The sequence below is a fragment of the Blastomyces gilchristii genome (genome assembly GCF_000003855.2).
Source record: "Blastomyces gilchristii SLH14081 genomic scaffold supercont1.7, whole genome shotgun sequence".
Lineage (NCBI taxonomy): Eukaryota > Fungi > Ascomycota > Eurotiomycetes > Onygenales > Ajellomycetaceae > Blastomyces > Blastomyces gilchristii.
In genome coordinates, this window is record NW_003101676.1 from 1,538,191 (window position 1) to 1,555,514 (window position 17,324).

Below are 17,324 nucleotides of genomic sequence, written 5' to 3' on the forward strand. Positions count from 1 at the left end.
AAAAATCCTCTGTCCGTGAGTTGCGCTCTTTGGATTTTGACTTCAGGCTAGAGGTGAATCAAGCTGCCTAGAATCCCTCGGAGGCATCCGGCATTCGTTCTTGTTTTGCCAGCATCCCCTCCCCTAGGATAAACTCAGGAGCGGGAAGAAACACAGGCTAAATTTGGTTGGCTGCTTTGTTCTCTTTTTCTTTTTCTTTTTTTCCCGCGTATTAAGATTTAAATGGCTCGTCTTTCTCGAAACATCTGTAAAGAAATGTGGATTCTCAATGCTGGAACCTCGAAGTGATCATGAGTACCAAGAGGTACACTACGACATTCTTAAATACGCATGTCTCGTTAAATTGACATGATTGAAAGCAACTTATGCTTGAACTTGGCTCTAATCCATGATGTAGTATATGTTACATTAACCAGGAATTAACAAAGAAAAGAGGGAATCAATGAAATAAAGATGAAGAAGGGTACGAAAATGGATAAAGATACAAGGAAACGTTTCCGTGAAAATGGCCTGCCCTGAATTCTAGGAATTTCATGAGCGCCGATAGAGTGATCGCTCCAGCAGCCAATGTATGCTAGATTGCTCATCAACTGATAGCGGCGGGAGGTTTAGGGAGAAGGAGTGCCGAATGATGCTGAAAAGGTCAATTGCCCGCCGTAGTCATAGGTTGTCAATAGATTCTCTAGGATTATAAAACCATGTTCGATCCAAAATGGAAATCCCTCTATATACGCCGGTTGATGATTACCCCGAACGCATTCTATAATGCCTCATTTGTTGTGCAATAACAGCGTTCTTAGCGAATCCCAATGGTCCGAGTCCGCGTATCTGGTTCATGGTTAGCCATTTTGTTCATATACTTTAGAATTTAGAATAAAGTATGCGCTTCAGAGTGACGCTAGGTTTTGCTTGACATACATGTACGTCATGCTACTTCGTAGGCTTGATTGAATAGCTGCTGGGTACCAACGGAATAGGTACATGACGAAAGCCCAGCTTAGACTGGCAAAGGCCGGCCACGCGTTGGCATATATTTTATTCCTGGCTTCAGGTGTTATCAGGTGCGACAACCCGTGTGTTCCGGGCTCAACGGCTATTTTTGCCATTGCGAGCACTACACGCGCAAAAACGTATATAACAATCTAAATTGACGTATGTTAGGTTTACTCCGGAGTTTCTTTAGGTTAGATATGTTAATAGATTGGGTAAAATGCTGACCTGTTTGCTGACGCTCCCCGGGGACTTGCCAAAAACGAGATACCCTCCCAGCAGTCCAGCCACGAAAGTATCATATGGGCCCTCCTTACCCCATCCACTTGGCCCTAAATATCTAAGGGCGAGCATGGTAGATTTGTAGATGACTGCGAATAATGAAAGGTTCCGTGCATGTTGCCTCGTAGCTTTGAAAACAAGCCATGTTTTCTCTCGTATACTGGAAAGGGTAATACGATCTGAGTAAACAAGATGATGACATGAAAGAGTAAAGTTGGAGGTTAGGATGGGTGTTAGGCGGTTTATAAATACCTTCCCGAACGGAAAAGAAATATCATCCTACGGGTGTAAAGCAAGAGTTAGCATTCTGAGCTAAGTTAAGAACCATCATATGAAGTATATAAACAATAACTGTGCCGGTCATTGACTTACACCAAGGCATGGGGAAATCGAATCTTGGCACCGTAGACGGCTCCATTGCGAGCGCCTTTGAGGACTGCGAGGAATGGCGCGAGGTCAGGGTCTAAGGCAACTTTATTCAGTTTTTCCTGTAGCTGTCTGTTAATGTAATTGGTTTAGGCGGTCGGTGGAAATCGAAGCGCGTACAATGAGGGAATCCATGGTTTCTCCCTGATCCTCTCAAGCTCCTAAGGCGGGCGAGTAGGTATAATTCGACTCTCAGCCTCTCTCATGTGCTGGCTGTGCAAATGAATAGTATGTCTCCAATCACGAATGTGTACATGTGGTAGTATGATAGTAAGTAAGTTGACGTTTTCCGGAGAGCGGTTTTAAAAGAAAATCGCGGAAAAGGGTTTGGATGAGGGAAAGGGTTAAAAATCGCGGGTTCACCACATGCCTTTTTGTCCCGCAGCCCTCGGCATGTGATGGCCTTAGCCGACAAGCGCGCACCGACGTCACTGCACACACGTGACCTCCGCGCTTATTCGGGCCGAAAATCAGAACCAGCGACCCGTAGCCTCCTTTTAAGGTTATTCCATCTGCCGCGTTGAGAGACTCTGCCAGCGGATCGATACGATTCCGGCCCTATCAGCAAATAACGGTAGATATGCGGAAACGGCTTACCCAGGAGCAAAAGCACGCCGTGACCGCTGCATTGTTCCGCCAGGAGCCCTATCCCGATATTGCTGCCGCCCACGGCATATCAGAACGACGGCTGCGGGGAATTGCCAGCTGCCTGCGAACATGGGGAACCACACATCCACCAAGGACTAAGCCAATGGGGAGACCAAAAACAATCACGGATGAGATTCAAAAGGTAGGCTATACTACGAACGCTCGCCCTGCTTCTCCGAACATACTATCACTCATTGCTAAATACTAATGACGTCCATGAACCTAGGGTCTAGGTGATTTTGTCAATGCACGGCCCCTTGCTAGCATTGAGGATATGCAATCTTATATACAAAACACCTTCAGTATAAAGTGCAGTTATCGGTCAGTTTCACGTCGTTTGAAGGATATAGGATATACCCGCACCATCATCCAGCGGGGCAATCGTTCCTTGGAAAAGAACAACATACCACTGCTATCTGACACGAATAAATTGCGAATTCAGAATGATCCAGCTGCTCCAGAACTTTTAAATAAGCCCAAGGTTCTATACGCGTGGATACTGAAGCCTTCGAAGCCGAGCCAAAAGCGCTTGAAGGCCGCTGCGCAGGGGAATAATGGACAGCCTTCTGGCGAGGTTTCGGATTACGCGGGAAATGAAGAAAGCCTTGACAGCTTGTTTGATGGGGAGGATTCCGTTACTGATCCGATGCCAATAACAACGCTTCCTTAACAAGCTATCCCACCAACTTCCTCCTGGTAGATATTATATTGAACAGGCCTGTTGACGTACCCAGCGTCGCATAGCAATATCCCTTTGGCACACCCATTCGTCCGGCTTACATTTTGTTTTCGTTTCCACTTTCTCAGCGGGATCTGTAAATATATACACTTTTCTTAATATCATATATTGGAGAATAGAAAAAGGGGTTATGTATTTATATAACTGTTCATCCCTTCAATATATAATCGCTGAATAATAAAACTTTTTATAAATAATGTTACTTTCACACCGCACATTTTGCAAAAATGCCGTTTTAAAACCAGCCAGGCCCAGATATAGAACGCCATGCTAACGCATAATTAAAAAGAATAAGGAAAACCACGGATCCCATTACTTGCCTAAACCCACTTTCGCCTTTTTCCTATTATCGTCTTCAACTACCTCATCCACATCCATCATATCCACATCCTCATCATCGTCATCAACACCGGCTCTCCGTTTCAACCCTTTCATCTTCCTTGTTTGCAAACCAGTAAGATCCTGGCGACCAAGATGGACCCGACCAATCTTATCACCAATAGCATCCATACCGATATTCTTTTTCGTCTTGGCCTCCTCATTCGGTCTCTTCCCTTGTTTCATAGCTTCCTTCATGACATCCTGGTCCGCCTCTCGTACTCTCCCAATTCTGAAATCAAACTTCGGCCCAACTTCATCCAGCTCCACACGCGGAAGTTTTTGTCCACTTTTCTTCGTCCGAATCTTATACCACCTCAAATGAATAACGGGCCGAGTTCCTTCCACAGGTTCCTCCGCCGTAACCGAAAGTAAATACTGCAAACCTTCCACATCGATCTTATCCGTTTCCTCCCCCTTAAACATATCCAAAATCATACTCTTCAGCATCCCATAAACAGGCGACGTGGCGTCCTCCCACGCACTGCCCGCAAATAGCATCATCGGCTTCATCCCAACTCCAATATCCAGCTTCATCTTCTTCATCTCCTCCTTCTCCATCTCATTTCCCTGGTCCCCATGACTGCTCAGCAACAGCATCTCGCACATATCCAGCACCTTGGAGTTATAGATGCGCACTAGCGTCACGCAATTGGGACGCTTCTTATTGCTGCTGCCGAAGACAACGATGCCGCATTCATTTTTCCCAGCGAGGAATTCTATACCCTCTACACTCTCGAATGGGTGAATGTTTTCGTTTTTCTTACGGAAAAGGACTGAATGAGGTTTCGTGAGGGCGTGGAAGGTTTTGAGGACGTGGTTCAGAGGTTGGGGACATTTTGGGCCGTGGAGTAGTAGGGTGCGTTTGACCGGCTCGATGAGTTGCGGTTCCCGCGCCTTGAGGATACGTGCAGTGCGCGGGTTTTTTGGTTTTCTATGAAGGTATCGTGTTAGCTTTGCTGGGTAAATAAATTGTTTTGGTTGTCGTTGGTCCTTTTTCGGTAGTAATGAAGAACAGATACGTTTCTGTACGCAGGAATAATAACCACAACAATTGGAGGAATACGTACACTTCTCTAAGCATTTTGAGAATCAAGATACATGTATGTGCCTAAATATCCGTCCCCTGGGTTTTGCAGAAGTTGAGATCTCTCCGAGAGCAGGTCGGAGAGCTAGCCTAGAGTTCGCAAAATATTAATTATGCTTTTGATGCCAAGAAGTCTTCATATTTAGCTTTTAAAGAGATTTTGGTTAGCGCGGAAAAGAACCAGATAACGGCGGCTAGCAAGCAAACAATGCAAACCTCGGTGTACCACATCTCTCAAGTTGCTCGTTCGATATACTGCCTAACATTCGTACGTGCTTATGGTTTCGATTCCGAGCCTCCTCTACGAAGGTCTGATAATCTTTGAGCTACAATATCCATGAGAATTAAAATGGGTAATAATACACAAGGAGAATCGGAACCAATCAAGATTCCAGAAGGACAGGCTTGTTATTGGGAATGAGATCACACAACTAGATTGGCACGATACGGAAACAAACCGGCCAATTTACGAAAGAAGAGGAGACACACGGAAATTGTGGCGCCGCACCATGAGTTTCAGCTCTTGGTTGTTGAAACTGCGATCCCTTTCCGAGCTCAGGAATATAGTGGGGGGGTTCCCAGGCCACCTAACCTATGGCCGCGGTCCAGTTAAAGCATCCCTAAGCTAGCCGCTAAAGTTTGCCCGGCCTTAGCGGCGCTTCACAATGCATAGCCATACAGGACAGATAAGGATATGAGACTCACAAAGCATCCATGAACCAATCCATGGAATTGTGTCAACCGGTTTTCGTTGACACCGTTTCCCACCATACATCCCTTACAAAAGAATTTATTGCATGAATTGCGGGGATTTTAACCGCAAGTCCCAGCCAACAACGTTCGCGTAAAGAACCATCACTCAGCTTGTCCGACGAGAGATCACATAATTATCGTGGATGGCAGCTTAATACCTTGAATTCTCTTTCAATGGTTATAGGTATGACCATGCAATAGGGATCTAGCTGGGCCGGTGTTAGGGAGCATATATCTTCACGGCTGAGGTTTTCGAGCTGAGACAACCCCTGTTTGAGACCTCAAGAGCCTCAATGCGTTATTGCCACATCTCCCAACGATGATACAACCGACTGCATGGCAGAGTATCTCTTCCTCAGACAACTCATGATAGTCTAGGCCATCATGATACCGTTGATATATGACCATTGACCGTTTACGAATCTGAAAGCCAGGTTGAACGGCGAACCACTGCCTTCAAGAAATTGGCTGGCAGTCTGGCTTAATTTCCTCTCCCTCTCTCAGAAGGAAACCCTCTCTATCTCTCTCTGTAACTACAATTAACCTGGTGTTGGCCGCCAAATGAAGTTTTTCCTCATGTCTATCCTTTTTGTTTGAACTTCGCAAATAGTGCTTCCATTAGTTGTATTTCGATTTGTCGTTCGTTGCCGTCGCCATCGGCTGTTATATCTCTTTCCGACCCAGACTGGGATAGCAGTCAATTTTCCGTTCAATATACTCAAGTTCTCAGACTGCTATGAAAGTTGGCTTGTGGATTACTGCTGTTTAAATTTGTCTACTCACTCCAGCGGTACGGTGGGTTGGAGCCGGAGCTCAACACCTTCAAGGCCGTGAGGTTCCTAGGACCTGCGAAAAGAAAATGAAAAGACTCTTCAACAGGGTGTGCCTTCTGCTCGTATTGGTTGGGATATCAGGAGTATGTTCTGCAATGTGGCCTCACAACAGGATGCAACTAATAGAGTCTACTTATAGGGGTTAACAAACGCAAGAATACTAGGCCCGAGAGAACACCAGAAATTCTCCCAGCAGGTAGAATTCTTAAGCCAAAAATGCGCTATGATTTTTTTCGTTCTAACTCTGTTCTAGGGAAAGGATCTTCAATCAAACAATTTATTACGCTCTCGGTCATCAAATGTATTTGCAAAACCCCCTTCAATGAATCGTGACGAAGCTGACAATCGTAGGGCCACATAATCGGTGCCGCTGGCGTTGCGGTACCTCCAACCCATAACAGCGTAACATTTAATGAGGGTGGCATCGTTATCAATGTTATAAATTCGGGGGACAGCCCCAACGTTCACGGACAAGACCAAGGGCACGCCTCACTGTTTCCCCCAGCACGTTCTCTTGCAAATTCTCCAGAGCTAGTAGCATTCGAATCCCCCTCTCGCACTACACTCCTAACACAGTCTGTCGGGCAATCCCCATCATCAATATCTCCGGAGCTTGCAGCAGAGCTGTCAGGCAATGCTTCAATACGGTTTCCACCTGCTCCTCGAAACCAAACAGCGCCATTTGCGATTCCGACTACACAAGTACAGCAGTCTGATATTGCTGCGGATGCCTGTGATTGCCAGTGTCTTTGTCCGTTTCACTTTTTCAGCATTCCTGCTATGAATTTGGCATCAACAGTCGATATGGGAGATGTACCACCACCGACAACGCTCGCCACTATCGTTTCTCCATCTGTTCCAGGGGATCAAGTTTCCAGCACCGCAGCTGCAGCGCCATTTTTCCCTCCGGCCAATAGTATAGCAACCTCTAGCTCGGTCTCTCCGACGATTCCAGACCTTCAAGCCTCGAGCGTACCAGCAGTGCCCATACCCCCTCTAGCTCTACCGAAACCGTCAGAGGACAGTATCATAACCGCGACTGATACATTTATATCCTCAGTGAGAGATGCGACTAGGAGTGCTGTTGAGTTTGTAACGCCAAACGAGCCAGTGCCTGCGCCACCGAGAGAGACAGCGGTGACAAATACAGAGGTCACTCAACCAATAACGACAGAAACGGATGTGACGCAGCCAGTGGAAACGGAAGTTGAACCAACGCCGAATGTTGCCGTATCCCTAGAGGACCCAGCAACCATAACGGACGCAGACTTCACACAACAAGCAACAGAGAATGCGGACGTGAGCGCTACCGCAGTTGATGCACCCGCAGAAACAGATGCAGATTCCACTCAGATGGGGATAACACAAGCGCCAACGGAAACGGCGGCACCAGAGGTGGATCCAGTGGCAGCGGAGAGGTTTGACATCAGCACAATGTCACTTCATAGCGTGTTAACATTGAGACTTGGGGGATAGTATGGATAGTGTTCAAGGGGAAGTTGACTATAGAGCCGAAACCAATAGCATGTTCAATCGGCATTATTGGGAGGACCAGGCAGGTCTTGCGCTTTTCTTTCCATATTTCTTTCCCTTTTTTTTAAGGTGTTCGTTGAAATTGTATACCTACTATCTGGTAGTTGGGTTAATATCTTCCTACTTTTTAATGCTGTGGATCATGATCTACTTCCATTTATATATTGTAGCCCTTCCGCTTTTTATTTCATTGCATTATTAAATTTTGCTTTGCCGCACCGTCGGTTTAACCCAGTTCTATGTAGGATTCCGATATCCATTTAAGTTATACATGTCTATCCGGTAGTTTACAATACCATATTAACAGCAACGCCAAACCCCTAAGAATGTAAGAAAGAAAATGAGAAAGAAAAAAAATACAAGCAGGTCATTATGTTTTATCCTGCATCAGGCATCGGGGACGCTGTCGAATTATCATTAGAACCCGACCCCTGAAGCTTTGCCCGCTTGGCCCTCCGTTTCAGCTCACGTTTCGACAACGGCGCCTGGGATTCAGCATTCGACTCAGTCTCGGTATCAGCCTTCCTCTTCACCCCACTCCTATCCCCTTCATCCTTCCTACCCCTATTCTTATTCTTGTTACCATTTTTATCCTTCGTTTCCCTGACCTCCTTCACTGGCTTCTCTCCTCCATACACCACATCCACAATCCCCCTCCAGCTCCTCCGCTTCATCCCCGCCAACGCCACAACCTTCCTCGCCTCATCACACAGTGCCTCCTTCCCTCTTTCCTGCGTAAGCCCCCACACACAGGCCAAATTGACCACATCAAAGGGCGCCCGCACCCCCAACGCCCTCTTCGCCTCGCTCGAGATAATAATCCCCCGCCCACGCGTCGCGCGTATCAACGACGCGGCATTCCCAATCAGATTCCTGCGCGCCTCCGCGCCACTACCCGTTACGCCGGGGCCGTAGCAGATCTCCAAGCGGACGCCGCGCGCGATGGCAGCTGCGAGGGTTTTGAATTTGAAGTGGAAAGGGAGGCGGGAGGAGAGGTCAAGGGAAATTATGTCACAATCCAGACTGTTACAGGCGAGCGTGAGGCACTTTTCATTGAGGGGTCGTAGGGCGATGAGGGAGTATTGTTGTGCGAGAGGGGTGAGCCGCTGGTTTTGGGAGGGGTCAGAGACGTTGACGGTTATGCGGGTGAGTAGGGTGAGGGATTTGGGGGGGTTGGCGGGGAGAGGGGGCGGAGAGAGGTCTGCCGGGAGTTTTCCAGAGACGGACTGGGAGAGGGCTATGGTTGTGTAGCCGACTGTATTGTCCCGAGAAAGGCGAGGGGGTTAGCATGGCGGGTTGCTGATTGTAGAGCATATGCGCGGAAGGGAGTGAGTAAACTTACGTTCGGAGAGGAAAGCAAGGGTGTTAGGTATTTCAGAGTCGTTGGGCGCGTAAGGAACATTCAGATCGTAGAACATGATGGCTGCACCTTGCGATCCAGCCCGCCCTGCTCCCTATTATCGCGGTCTAGTCATTGATGTTTAGCAAGAAGAATCTACGTTAACTGGTTAACTATTTATTTAACTAACATAATCAAGCATATTTCCACGTGACTATCAAGCTCCCCGCAAACGTCCAGCAAAGGGAAAGGAAATTCTTCGGATCTTGGATCTTGGCTTGGTCCATTGAAGAAGGATAGAAGGAAAAAACTAATTTACATGTTCATTAGATCATAACCATACCCATGGGGCCTGTCGAGCACTAGCGAATCGCAAATTGCTCCACACAACATTATTTATTACTTCTCCCTGAACATTGAGACCATTGCAGGAACATCGGAGAGCAAACGGTCCATTGTCAAAATAAGAAGTGAGAGGCGGCGTCAGGCACAGAATTCTTAAACATATGCAGCTTTCTTATGGCCGAGCGCGCGCCGCACCCTAGGGACCCAACGTCCGTCAGATATTGCAAGCCAAAGGACAGGCAGGAGATGTATACCATCAGAAAAAGATATCGATATTCTAGTTGAGGGTTAGGGAGTTCATAGGCATGATTCATCTGTCTTAACAAAAACATCCATGCAGGGCGCGGGAAACCAATCGAGCCAATCAAGCCCCAACCCTTTGAAAGGTTGAAGCCAGCGTCAGAGTTAGCGACTCCAGGGCATCTTCCAGGGCTGGATTGCGCTGAGAAGAAGCAAGTCTGACTCGAAGTAGCCAATCGGATCACTAACTTACCGGATCAGACGTCGGCAATGCTTCATTATATATTAATAACACGAAATACAAACAGATCATTCTTTCTTGTCTTGACCTTTAGAACTGATAGAATGATGAGTTAACTATGAGAGTGTCTCATACGCTGCTTCCTGTGTTAGAAATCTTTCAACCTGTAAATTCCATATAATGTTCGGATTTTATTCAAGAATAAGATTCATTTCTCGTGTCCCTCAAATAACAAAATGGAGAGAAACTGGGAGAGGAAGGAAAGTAGATGAAATGTATCTCAGCCGCCTCGCATGTCTATGGTCGCCGAAACAAGGGCCATTTTCCATGGGATAGGCTCCGTAATTTTCTCAGATCCCCGGGGTCAAAGAGATACTACTTCTTTCCGCGTGGTTAAACTAGCAGCGCGTCCAAGAATTATTGTTTCGAGGTTGGATTGAGGTTTCTACCCCGAATGTATAACAAATCAAGGGATTTGTACAGCATTGGCCCTTCTACTGTGCCGACAGTGGGTTTAGGTAATTGTGGTTACTACCGCACCATTTGTACTGCCCTGATCGATAGAAGATTCAATTCTAGCATGTACTGTAGCTCCATCTATCTATCGCCCAGCAAAGCTTAGCTTTGGTTAAACCTCTAGTTAACCCCACATGATATATCTATTTACTACATATCTGTCAGGTCACGTGATCTGGCTTACTAATCCTTCCACCATATCACTTTCCACAAAGCTAGCAACCTTTCAATCACACAAGTTTTACACCTTCCACAGGTTATGAGACCTGTTTTGTGCAAAATCACTGCCAATTCGGGATTCCTTGTCAATATACTCATTATTTGAACTACTGCTTCATTTGATACACTCATCAGGAGTTAAAATCATCTTATTCTATCAGTATTGATACATTTGAGATCTTGATGATTAATAATACTACTGCTCACTTAAAAAAAAGGCTTGCAGAAAATGCACTACATTTGCAAAAAAAAAAAAAAGCAAGAAAAGAGAACAATATTGACAAGGATTCAATAAATGAATATCAAGATGATGAATTCAACACAATTCTGCTCATATACATGTTCATAATCTCATATTCTTTTCACTGAATTAGTTGCAGTTGATGATGATAATTCTTTACACTTATACTCTGTCAGTGAACATTCTTCTGAAGCTTTTGAAAGCTTTATTGATAAATGCTCTGAAACACTCTCTCAATTTGAAGCTGATTTAAATACAGCTTCTGATATGATCAGATCAGCCTCTCAATTAGACTGGCTGCTGAGATCATGAATTTCATGTTTAATTTCATTTAATCTGATCTTATACATTTCTTGATGTGAATCCCGCTGAGACTGGCTATTAAAAAAACATGTAAAGTGACTATATATCAGATCTTAAAATGAAACCATGACTTCAAAAAAATGAGAAAGTGATTTCATTTAATCTTATTTAGTCTCATTCTTGGCATAAAGTTACTATTTTTAGACATTTTAAGGTTTTTTTTAGACTATTTTTAATTTTTTAAAAAGTAATACTTTTTGATAACACTTAAATAAGATTTAAAGTCATTTAAAGCAATAAAAATAATTTAAATTGAGAAGTGAAAATCATGATCTCATTTAGAAAATGTGATAAGAGTAGACAGTAAGTCTCACTAAGACAGTATGAGACTACTATCTAATGTTAAAACTGTGTAATGAAATCAGTCAAATTGATAATGAGACTATTAAAAAATCTGATTCTGGTCTCAGACACGGTCACACGGTCAGTCTACTCTCAATCTACTTAACAGCTTGATGCTGATTCTCTTGATAAGAATAATGAACACTCAGATGTTTATCATTCAGATGAGATAATATCAGATTAACAGATAAAGCATCTCAAGATAATACTTGAGATAAATAAGAGAAAGTAAAGAGTTCTAGAACTTGAACTATAACTGAAAAAACTTTATCAACAGAGATTCTCATTCTCTACAGATTAATCACAAGATATTAATAATTATTCTGTCATCATATTAACAGTCTGTACAGTCACATGAAATTCTAATCTCAGTGAAAGATTGAAATTCAATCTTTATAAACTAGATAGCTGTGTTGACAAGGCAATCTCTCAATTCAAGAAAGATATCAAGAATACTGTGAGACTAAACAGTCTAACTGATACATTCAATTACACTACATGAAGCATCTTCATGAAATTGAAACTGATTAATATACAGTGTTGATATATGATAGAGAAATAACAGACTCAGAACTCTTTATAAAGAGATGATAAATAAGCATCATTCTGAGATGTCAGAAACTGATGACTCTACACATGTAAGAAATCCCGCTCCTCGCGGATTCTTTACCTCTATTCCTATCTCTCACATAATCAATAGGGCTAGCGGCCCTTGGCTACACATAACTATATAGACTGGAGTTCGCGAATACTATTTACAACTCAGCTTGAATGCTATTATACACTTGACTTCTACATTTATCTTTCTATCATGAACACTTCTAGTAGTTAACAGTACATATCACATCAAGCTGCAAACACCTGAATAATCACCATGAGCACTTATTCTTACATTTCAAGCTCAGTCAGTCAGCAATCACTCATTATGACTGGAAGAACTAGAAACTCACATGCTTCAATCCCTGCAAACTCTACTGCAGGCACCCAGAAGCAGCCATCTGAATCATGAATAACTCTCATGAAAGAAGTTTCAGAGGACTTATTAATCACTCACAGAACATCATTCTCTGCATCTGTGATAGAGAAACTCTTCAAACTCATGAATAAATCAATCTCAGTGAAGAACATTCTTGAGCATCTCTCACAGAATCAAGCTATTTTTCTACAAGAAATGCTTACTGTCTGCAAACACTCTTGAACTGAGTCTCTAAACATGATCTTCAGAGACACCTGTAAACTGAAAAGAAACTTTCTCAAGCTGTGATCACTTAAGGTCATCTATCAAACTACAATCTATAAAAGCTTTTGTGAGTTTGCATTTGAAATTGACTTACAAATCTGACTGTGTGATATGAAAGATGAAGAAGCTGTCATCTACACAATGACAGGCCTCTATTACACTGAAGTCAAGAACTGACTGAATCATCTAGAAAATAATCATGAGAGATTTCAATGATCTGTTCTCAAGACCTATCTAGAGAATAAGTTGAAAGACTTCACAAGCTGGACAGAGAACACCTGAACTGTGATCATCAATATTAGAAAAAGAGGCAAGGAATCTGATGAAGACTACTTGCAGCACTTCATGAAATTATGACATGAATTGAGACCTGTGGAAACAGAGCCCTGAAACAAGATCTGAATGATGATATTTGTAAAGAGACTGAATAAAGACATGCAGAACAAGCTCATTGAGCAAGGCTCTAAGCTCTTAACTCTGGAGAAACTGATGACTCTCATTCATTACTTACAGATTACTGTAAGAGTCACAGACTCACAGAGAGCAGATCATTAATCAGCCCTGTGAGAGCCAGGACAACAGAGAACAGATTTATCAGGAAAAGATGATAAGATATAGAGAGATTTGTATCTGACTGCTGAGCAGAGAGAAAGAGCTTCACAAGCTTCTATGAATAGAGTGTATAACAGAGAGATCAAGGAAAAGAGACTCTGCTTCATCTGTTCTAAATCAGAACATCTTCACACAAACTGTTCAGACAAATCAAAATAGAAATTTGAAGAGTTGCAGACAGAGTCAGTAACAGCCTTCTTAAGAGTCTTGAAGCTGACATCTGAATCTGTTGCTTTCTCAATGAAAATGCTTACTCATGAAGAGAGATCACACTGCAGTGCTGCTGCTCTGCAAGCATGAAAAGCATTGATGAACTCAGGATTCCAGATCACTGTGATGTCTCTAAAGCTCACAGAGTGAATGAGCTGAAAGGTGAAGACTGAGAACCTGCTCTTATAATAAGCAGAGTATGAGAACTCAGACCTGAGAGCTGAGAGACTCATAAGAGTCATCTTTGAATTGTAAGATCTCTCTGAAATCTGGAGAAGATTTGTGAAAACTGTGATTGTCACAGACATTACAGATGACATGTATTTGAGACTTGCATGACTTTAAAGACACAATTCATATATAGCTGTCTGTGAGTCAGGTTTATACTTCTGATCAGTGTTGACAGACTCACTCACAGAGATAGAAGCAGTTAATACTGCAGAGTTGATTAGAGAAGACAAGCTCATCTATGTGATGACTTTGCAAGTGTCTGAGAATCTTGTGATTATGAAAACTGAGCTTCAGATACCAGAGAAATACTGAGATCTCACAGAGATGTTCAGCCCAGCTAAGACAGCTGAGCTTTCTTCTCATCATGAGAAGAATCTAGTAATAGATTTGATAGAAGAGCAGAAACTCTTCTGAGAATCAATCTATAAACTCTCTCATCATGAGACAGAGGCCTTGCAGATCTATGTGAAGAAGAATCTGAAGAATGACTTCATTTAATCTTCACAGGCCTTTATAAGAGTCTCTGTGATATTCATGAAGAAGAAGAATAAAGATCTCAGATTGTGTGTAGACTATCATGATCTGAACTTCAAGATAATAAAGAGTCACTACTCTCTATCTCTGATTGAGAATGTAATCAACTGTCTTGCAGAAGCTGTCATATTCACACAACTGAATGTGATCAATATATATACACAGCTGTGAATACAGTCTGAAGATGAATGAAAGACTGTCTTTAGAACTGCACTGAGATTGTTTGAATATCTAGTGATGCCTTTTAATCTGACTAATGTCTTCATAGCATTTCAGTCTTTCATCAATAAAACACTTCATGCATATCTGAATATCTTTGTGATAATATATCTGAATAATATGATGATGTACTTCATGAAGAAGGAAGAACACACTGAGTATGTATGAAGTGTGTTGAAGGCCTTAGATGAGACAGAACTGTATGTTAAGCTTGCAAAGTGCAACTTCAGTGTCTGCTGAATTAATTTCCTAGAATATGTAATCATCACAGATGATATTCAGATGAAATCTTCACAGATTGAGACTATTCTATCATAACTGAAGTCAACTAGTATTCATGAGATTCAGATCTTTCTGAGCTTTGTGAATTTCTATAGATGATTTATCTTTGTGTTCACAAGAATCTTCTTGACTCTTACAGACATGCTGAAGAGTGAAAATAAGAAGAAGTCATTCTGTGAACAGAGAATGAAAAGATTGTTGAGAAGAGAGAACTGTGAGAACTTTCTTATCTTAGAAGCTCACAGAGTCTTTGTAAGATTGAAACAGGCATTCACAGATGCAGTGATGCTGTTCTACTTTGATTTCTTACTCTTAATCAGATTGAAGACAGATGTCTTCTTCTTTACAATTTCAGAAATAGTCTCACAACTACAGTCAAATGAGAACTGAGTTTCAGTGGCCTTTTTCTCACAGAAGATGCAATCTGTGAAGATCAACTATGACATTCATGATCAGAAGCTTCTCATGATAGTGAAATTCTTTCATCACTGATATCACTACTTCAAGAGCCTTGTGACAGTGATTACTGTTAGAACTGATCATGACAGCTTGTGACAGTTTGCTTCAATCAAGAAACTCTTGTGACAGCAGGTTCACTGAGCTCAGAGACTGAGTGAGTTCTGATTTAAGATAGAACATATTAAGAGAACTAAGAACTCAGCAGATGAACTCTCTCACAGATCAGACTATGTTAAGAAGATCAGAATGACAGATACAGAGAGACTAGAGAAGACAGAAAAGCTTCACAGAATGCTCAGACTGAGTGTTGTGAAGAGATTGACTGAAGAGTCTCTCAATTCCTCACAAGAGAAGAAGAAAAAGAAAGAGAAGAAGTCTGCACAACTACTCTCTACAACACTGAGAGTTAACACTCTGAGAATCTCTGTGAGAATTCTTGAAGAGGGTATCTATAATCTGAAGAGTTTGCAGGCTTTGAGAAGCACTGTGAAAGACCTGATATAAGAGGAAACAGAACATAAGTCTTTGTAAGATCTTCTATTCAGATTGTCTGAACTGCAACTGGAGAATGAATATACTTAGTATATTCAGAAACTGCTTGTGACAGAGATCAACTCTGCAGAAATAAAGAATTGAAGAGACTTAAATAATCTCTTGCAAAGAGAGGGCTGAATTTATGTGCCTGTGAATGAGTTTCTATATGTAGAACTCATCAAAAGACATCATGACTCTTCTCTAGCAGGTCATTTTGCAGATACTAGAACTCATGAGCTGCTCATAAGAAAATACTTCTGACTGAAGATGTGAGAACTTGTGAAGAAGATAGTGAATTCTTGTGCTGTTTATCAGGATTCGCGGGTAGTGCAGTCCAGGTCATATGAAGAACTTACTTCTCTACTCATCCTGTGAGAACCTTGGGAACAGCTAGGAATGAATGTCCTTGTGAGCCTCTCTGAAAGTAAGAACATATATGATGCCTGCTTTGACAGTGTGCTGATGATAGTGAATCACTTCATCAAGATGACACACTTTATACTCACTCACAAGAACTTGAAGTCAAAGAATTTGACTTACATCTTCATCTGTGATGTGGTCTGATTGCATGAATTGTCTGTAAACATTGTCTCAGACAGAGAATCAATCTTCACAGAAGAGTTCTGATCTGACCTGATAACTATACTGAAGATCTTATGAGATCTAAGCACAGCTTTTCATCAATAGACAGATGATCAGATAGAATATCTGATGAGTATATTGAAACAGTATCTGTGATGCTTTGTCAATTACAATCAGAATAACTGAGTGCATTGATTATCACTTACAGAGTTTATATACAACAACTCAAAGCATGTCAGCACAGGCAAAACTCTCTTTGAGATACTCACTGAGACTCATCCGCGGATGATCTTGATGAACTCATGAGAGTACACTATAGAGTGTGATGATGTCTGTGAACAGGCTGAGAGAATTCAGAAGATTTGAGAGAAAGCCTGTGAATTCTTGAGAAAGACTCAAGAGTATCAGAAGAGATACTATGACTTCAAGCATATTACAAAGAGTTTCAAGAAAGATAATAGAGTCTGACTGAGTCTAGAAAATATTACTATACAGAGATCTAGTAAGAAGCTGAATCTCTTGCAGACAGAGTCTTGTAAGATTATGAAGAAAGTTAGCTCACAGTTCTACAGATTGAAACTGTCATCTGAGTTGCAGATATATAATATTTTTCATGTCTCTTTACTTCACAAATATAAGGAATTCTCAGAAGAGAACTCTGTGACTCATCACTCTGTCTGTGAAGCACTAGAGAGTGAAAGAGAATATCAGATTAAAGAAATTGTTGACTCAGAGAAGTGAGATCATGAGCTCTGATTCAAGGTTCAGTGACAAGAGTATTCTGACAAGATAAATGAGTTCACTTGAGAATCATCTGAGCAGATAAGACATCTGCAGAAGCTGAGACATGACTTTCATACTATGAATTCTGATAAGTCAGAATGATGCAGTCTTCACTAAGAATCT

At 42.3% G+C, this 17,324-nt stretch overlaps 5 protein-coding genes across 5 annotated transcripts; 2 read left to right on the forward strand and 3 right to left on the reverse strand.

Annotated features, from left to right (window-relative positions):
- Positions 1-167: 167 nt before the first annotated feature.
- Positions 168-2,075, reverse strand: BDBG_04273 (peroxisomal membrane protein). Its single transcript, XM_002625358.2, has 6 exons — positions 1,819-2,075; positions 1,645-1,760; positions 1,525-1,551; positions 1,219-1,432; positions 919-1,142; positions 168-828 (listed from the first exon to the last, which is right to left on the reverse strand). The coding sequence occupies exons 1-6, from the start codon at positions 1,831-1,833 to the stop codon at positions 771-773; spliced, it is 654 nt and encodes a 217-aa protein (XP_002625404.1). The 5' UTR covers positions 1,834-2,075; the 3' UTR covers positions 168-770.
- Positions 2,076-2,162: 87 nt separating this feature from the next.
- On the forward strand, positions 2,163-4,591 carry BDBG_04274 (uncharacterized protein). The gene is made up of 2 exons (XM_002625359.2): positions 2,163-2,488; positions 2,573-4,591. The coding sequence occupies exons 1-2, from the start codon at positions 2,279-2,281 to the stop codon at positions 3,014-3,016; spliced, it is 654 nt and encodes a 217-aa protein (XP_002625405.1). The 5' UTR covers positions 2,163-2,278; the 3' UTR covers positions 3,017-4,591.
- Positions 3,169-5,008, reverse strand: BDBG_04275 (valyl-tRNA synthetase). The gene is made up of 3 exons (XM_002625360.2): positions 4,767-5,008; positions 4,534-4,696; positions 3,169-4,397 (listed from the first exon to the last, which is right to left on the reverse strand). The coding sequence occupies exons 2-3, from the start codon at positions 4,545-4,547 to the stop codon at positions 3,398-3,400; spliced, it is 1,014 nt and encodes a 337-aa protein (XP_002625406.1). The 5' UTR covers positions 4,548-4,696; positions 4,767-5,008; the 3' UTR covers positions 3,169-3,397.
- On the forward strand, positions 4,833-8,067 carry BDBG_04276 (uncharacterized protein). The gene is made up of 4 exons (XM_002625361.2): positions 4,833-6,219; positions 6,276-6,332; positions 6,390-6,437; positions 6,488-8,067. The coding sequence occupies exons 1-4, from the start codon at positions 6,163-6,165 to the stop codon at positions 7,610-7,612; spliced, it is 1,287 nt and encodes a 428-aa protein (XP_002625407.1). The 5' UTR covers positions 4,833-6,162; the 3' UTR covers positions 7,613-8,067.
- Positions 7,692-9,822, reverse strand: BDBG_04277 (ribonuclease P/MRP protein subunit RPP1). The gene is made up of 2 exons (XM_002625362.2): positions 9,012-9,822; positions 7,692-8,924 (listed from the first exon to the last, which is right to left on the reverse strand). The coding sequence occupies exons 1-2, from the start codon at positions 9,085-9,087 to the stop codon at positions 8,047-8,049; spliced, it is 954 nt and encodes a 317-aa protein (XP_002625408.1). The 5' UTR covers positions 9,088-9,822; the 3' UTR covers positions 7,692-8,046.
- Between the last annotated feature and the right edge of the window lie 7,502 nt (positions 9,823-17,324).

Excerpts from the sequence above, each read along its gene's own strand:
- BDBG_04277 (XM_002625362.2), bottom strand. The coding sequence starts at position 9,087 with ATGTTCTACGATCTGAATGTTCCTTACGCGCCCAACGACTCTGAAATA. Across the intron at positions 8,925-9,011 it reads CCTTGCTTTCCTCTCCGAAC|TCGGCTACACAACCATAGCC; the intron begins GTAAGTTTACTC and ends GGGACAATACAG.
- BDBG_04276 (XM_002625361.2), top strand. The coding sequence starts at position 6,163 with ATGAAAAGACTCTTCAACAGGGTGTGCCTTCTGCTCGTATTGGTTGGG. Across the intron at positions 6,333-6,389 it reads ACCAGAAATTCTCCCAGCAG|GGAAAGGATCTTCAATCAAA; the intron begins GTAGAATTCTTA and ends ACTCTGTTCTAG. Across the intron at positions 6,438-6,487 it reads TACGCTCTCGGTCATCAAAT|GGCCACATAATCGGTGCCGC; the intron begins GTATTTGCAAAA and ends TGACAATCGTAG.
- BDBG_04274 (XM_002625359.2), top strand. The coding sequence starts at position 2,279 with ATGCGGAAACGGCTTACCCAGGAGCAAAAGCACGCCGTGACCGCTGCA. Across the intron at positions 2,489-2,572 it reads TCACGGATGAGATTCAAAAG|GGTCTAGGTGATTTTGTCAA; the intron begins GTAGGCTATACT and ends CCATGAACCTAG.
- BDBG_04273 (XM_002625358.2), bottom strand. Across the intron at positions 1,552-1,644 it reads CGATTTCCCCATGCCTTGGT|GATGATATTTCTTTTCCGTT; the intron begins GTAAGTCAATGA and ends TTACACCCGTAG. Across the intron at positions 1,433-1,524 it reads TTTCTTTTCCGTTCGGGAAG|TATACGAGAGAAAACATGGC; the intron begins GTATTTATAAAC and ends TACCCTTTCCAG.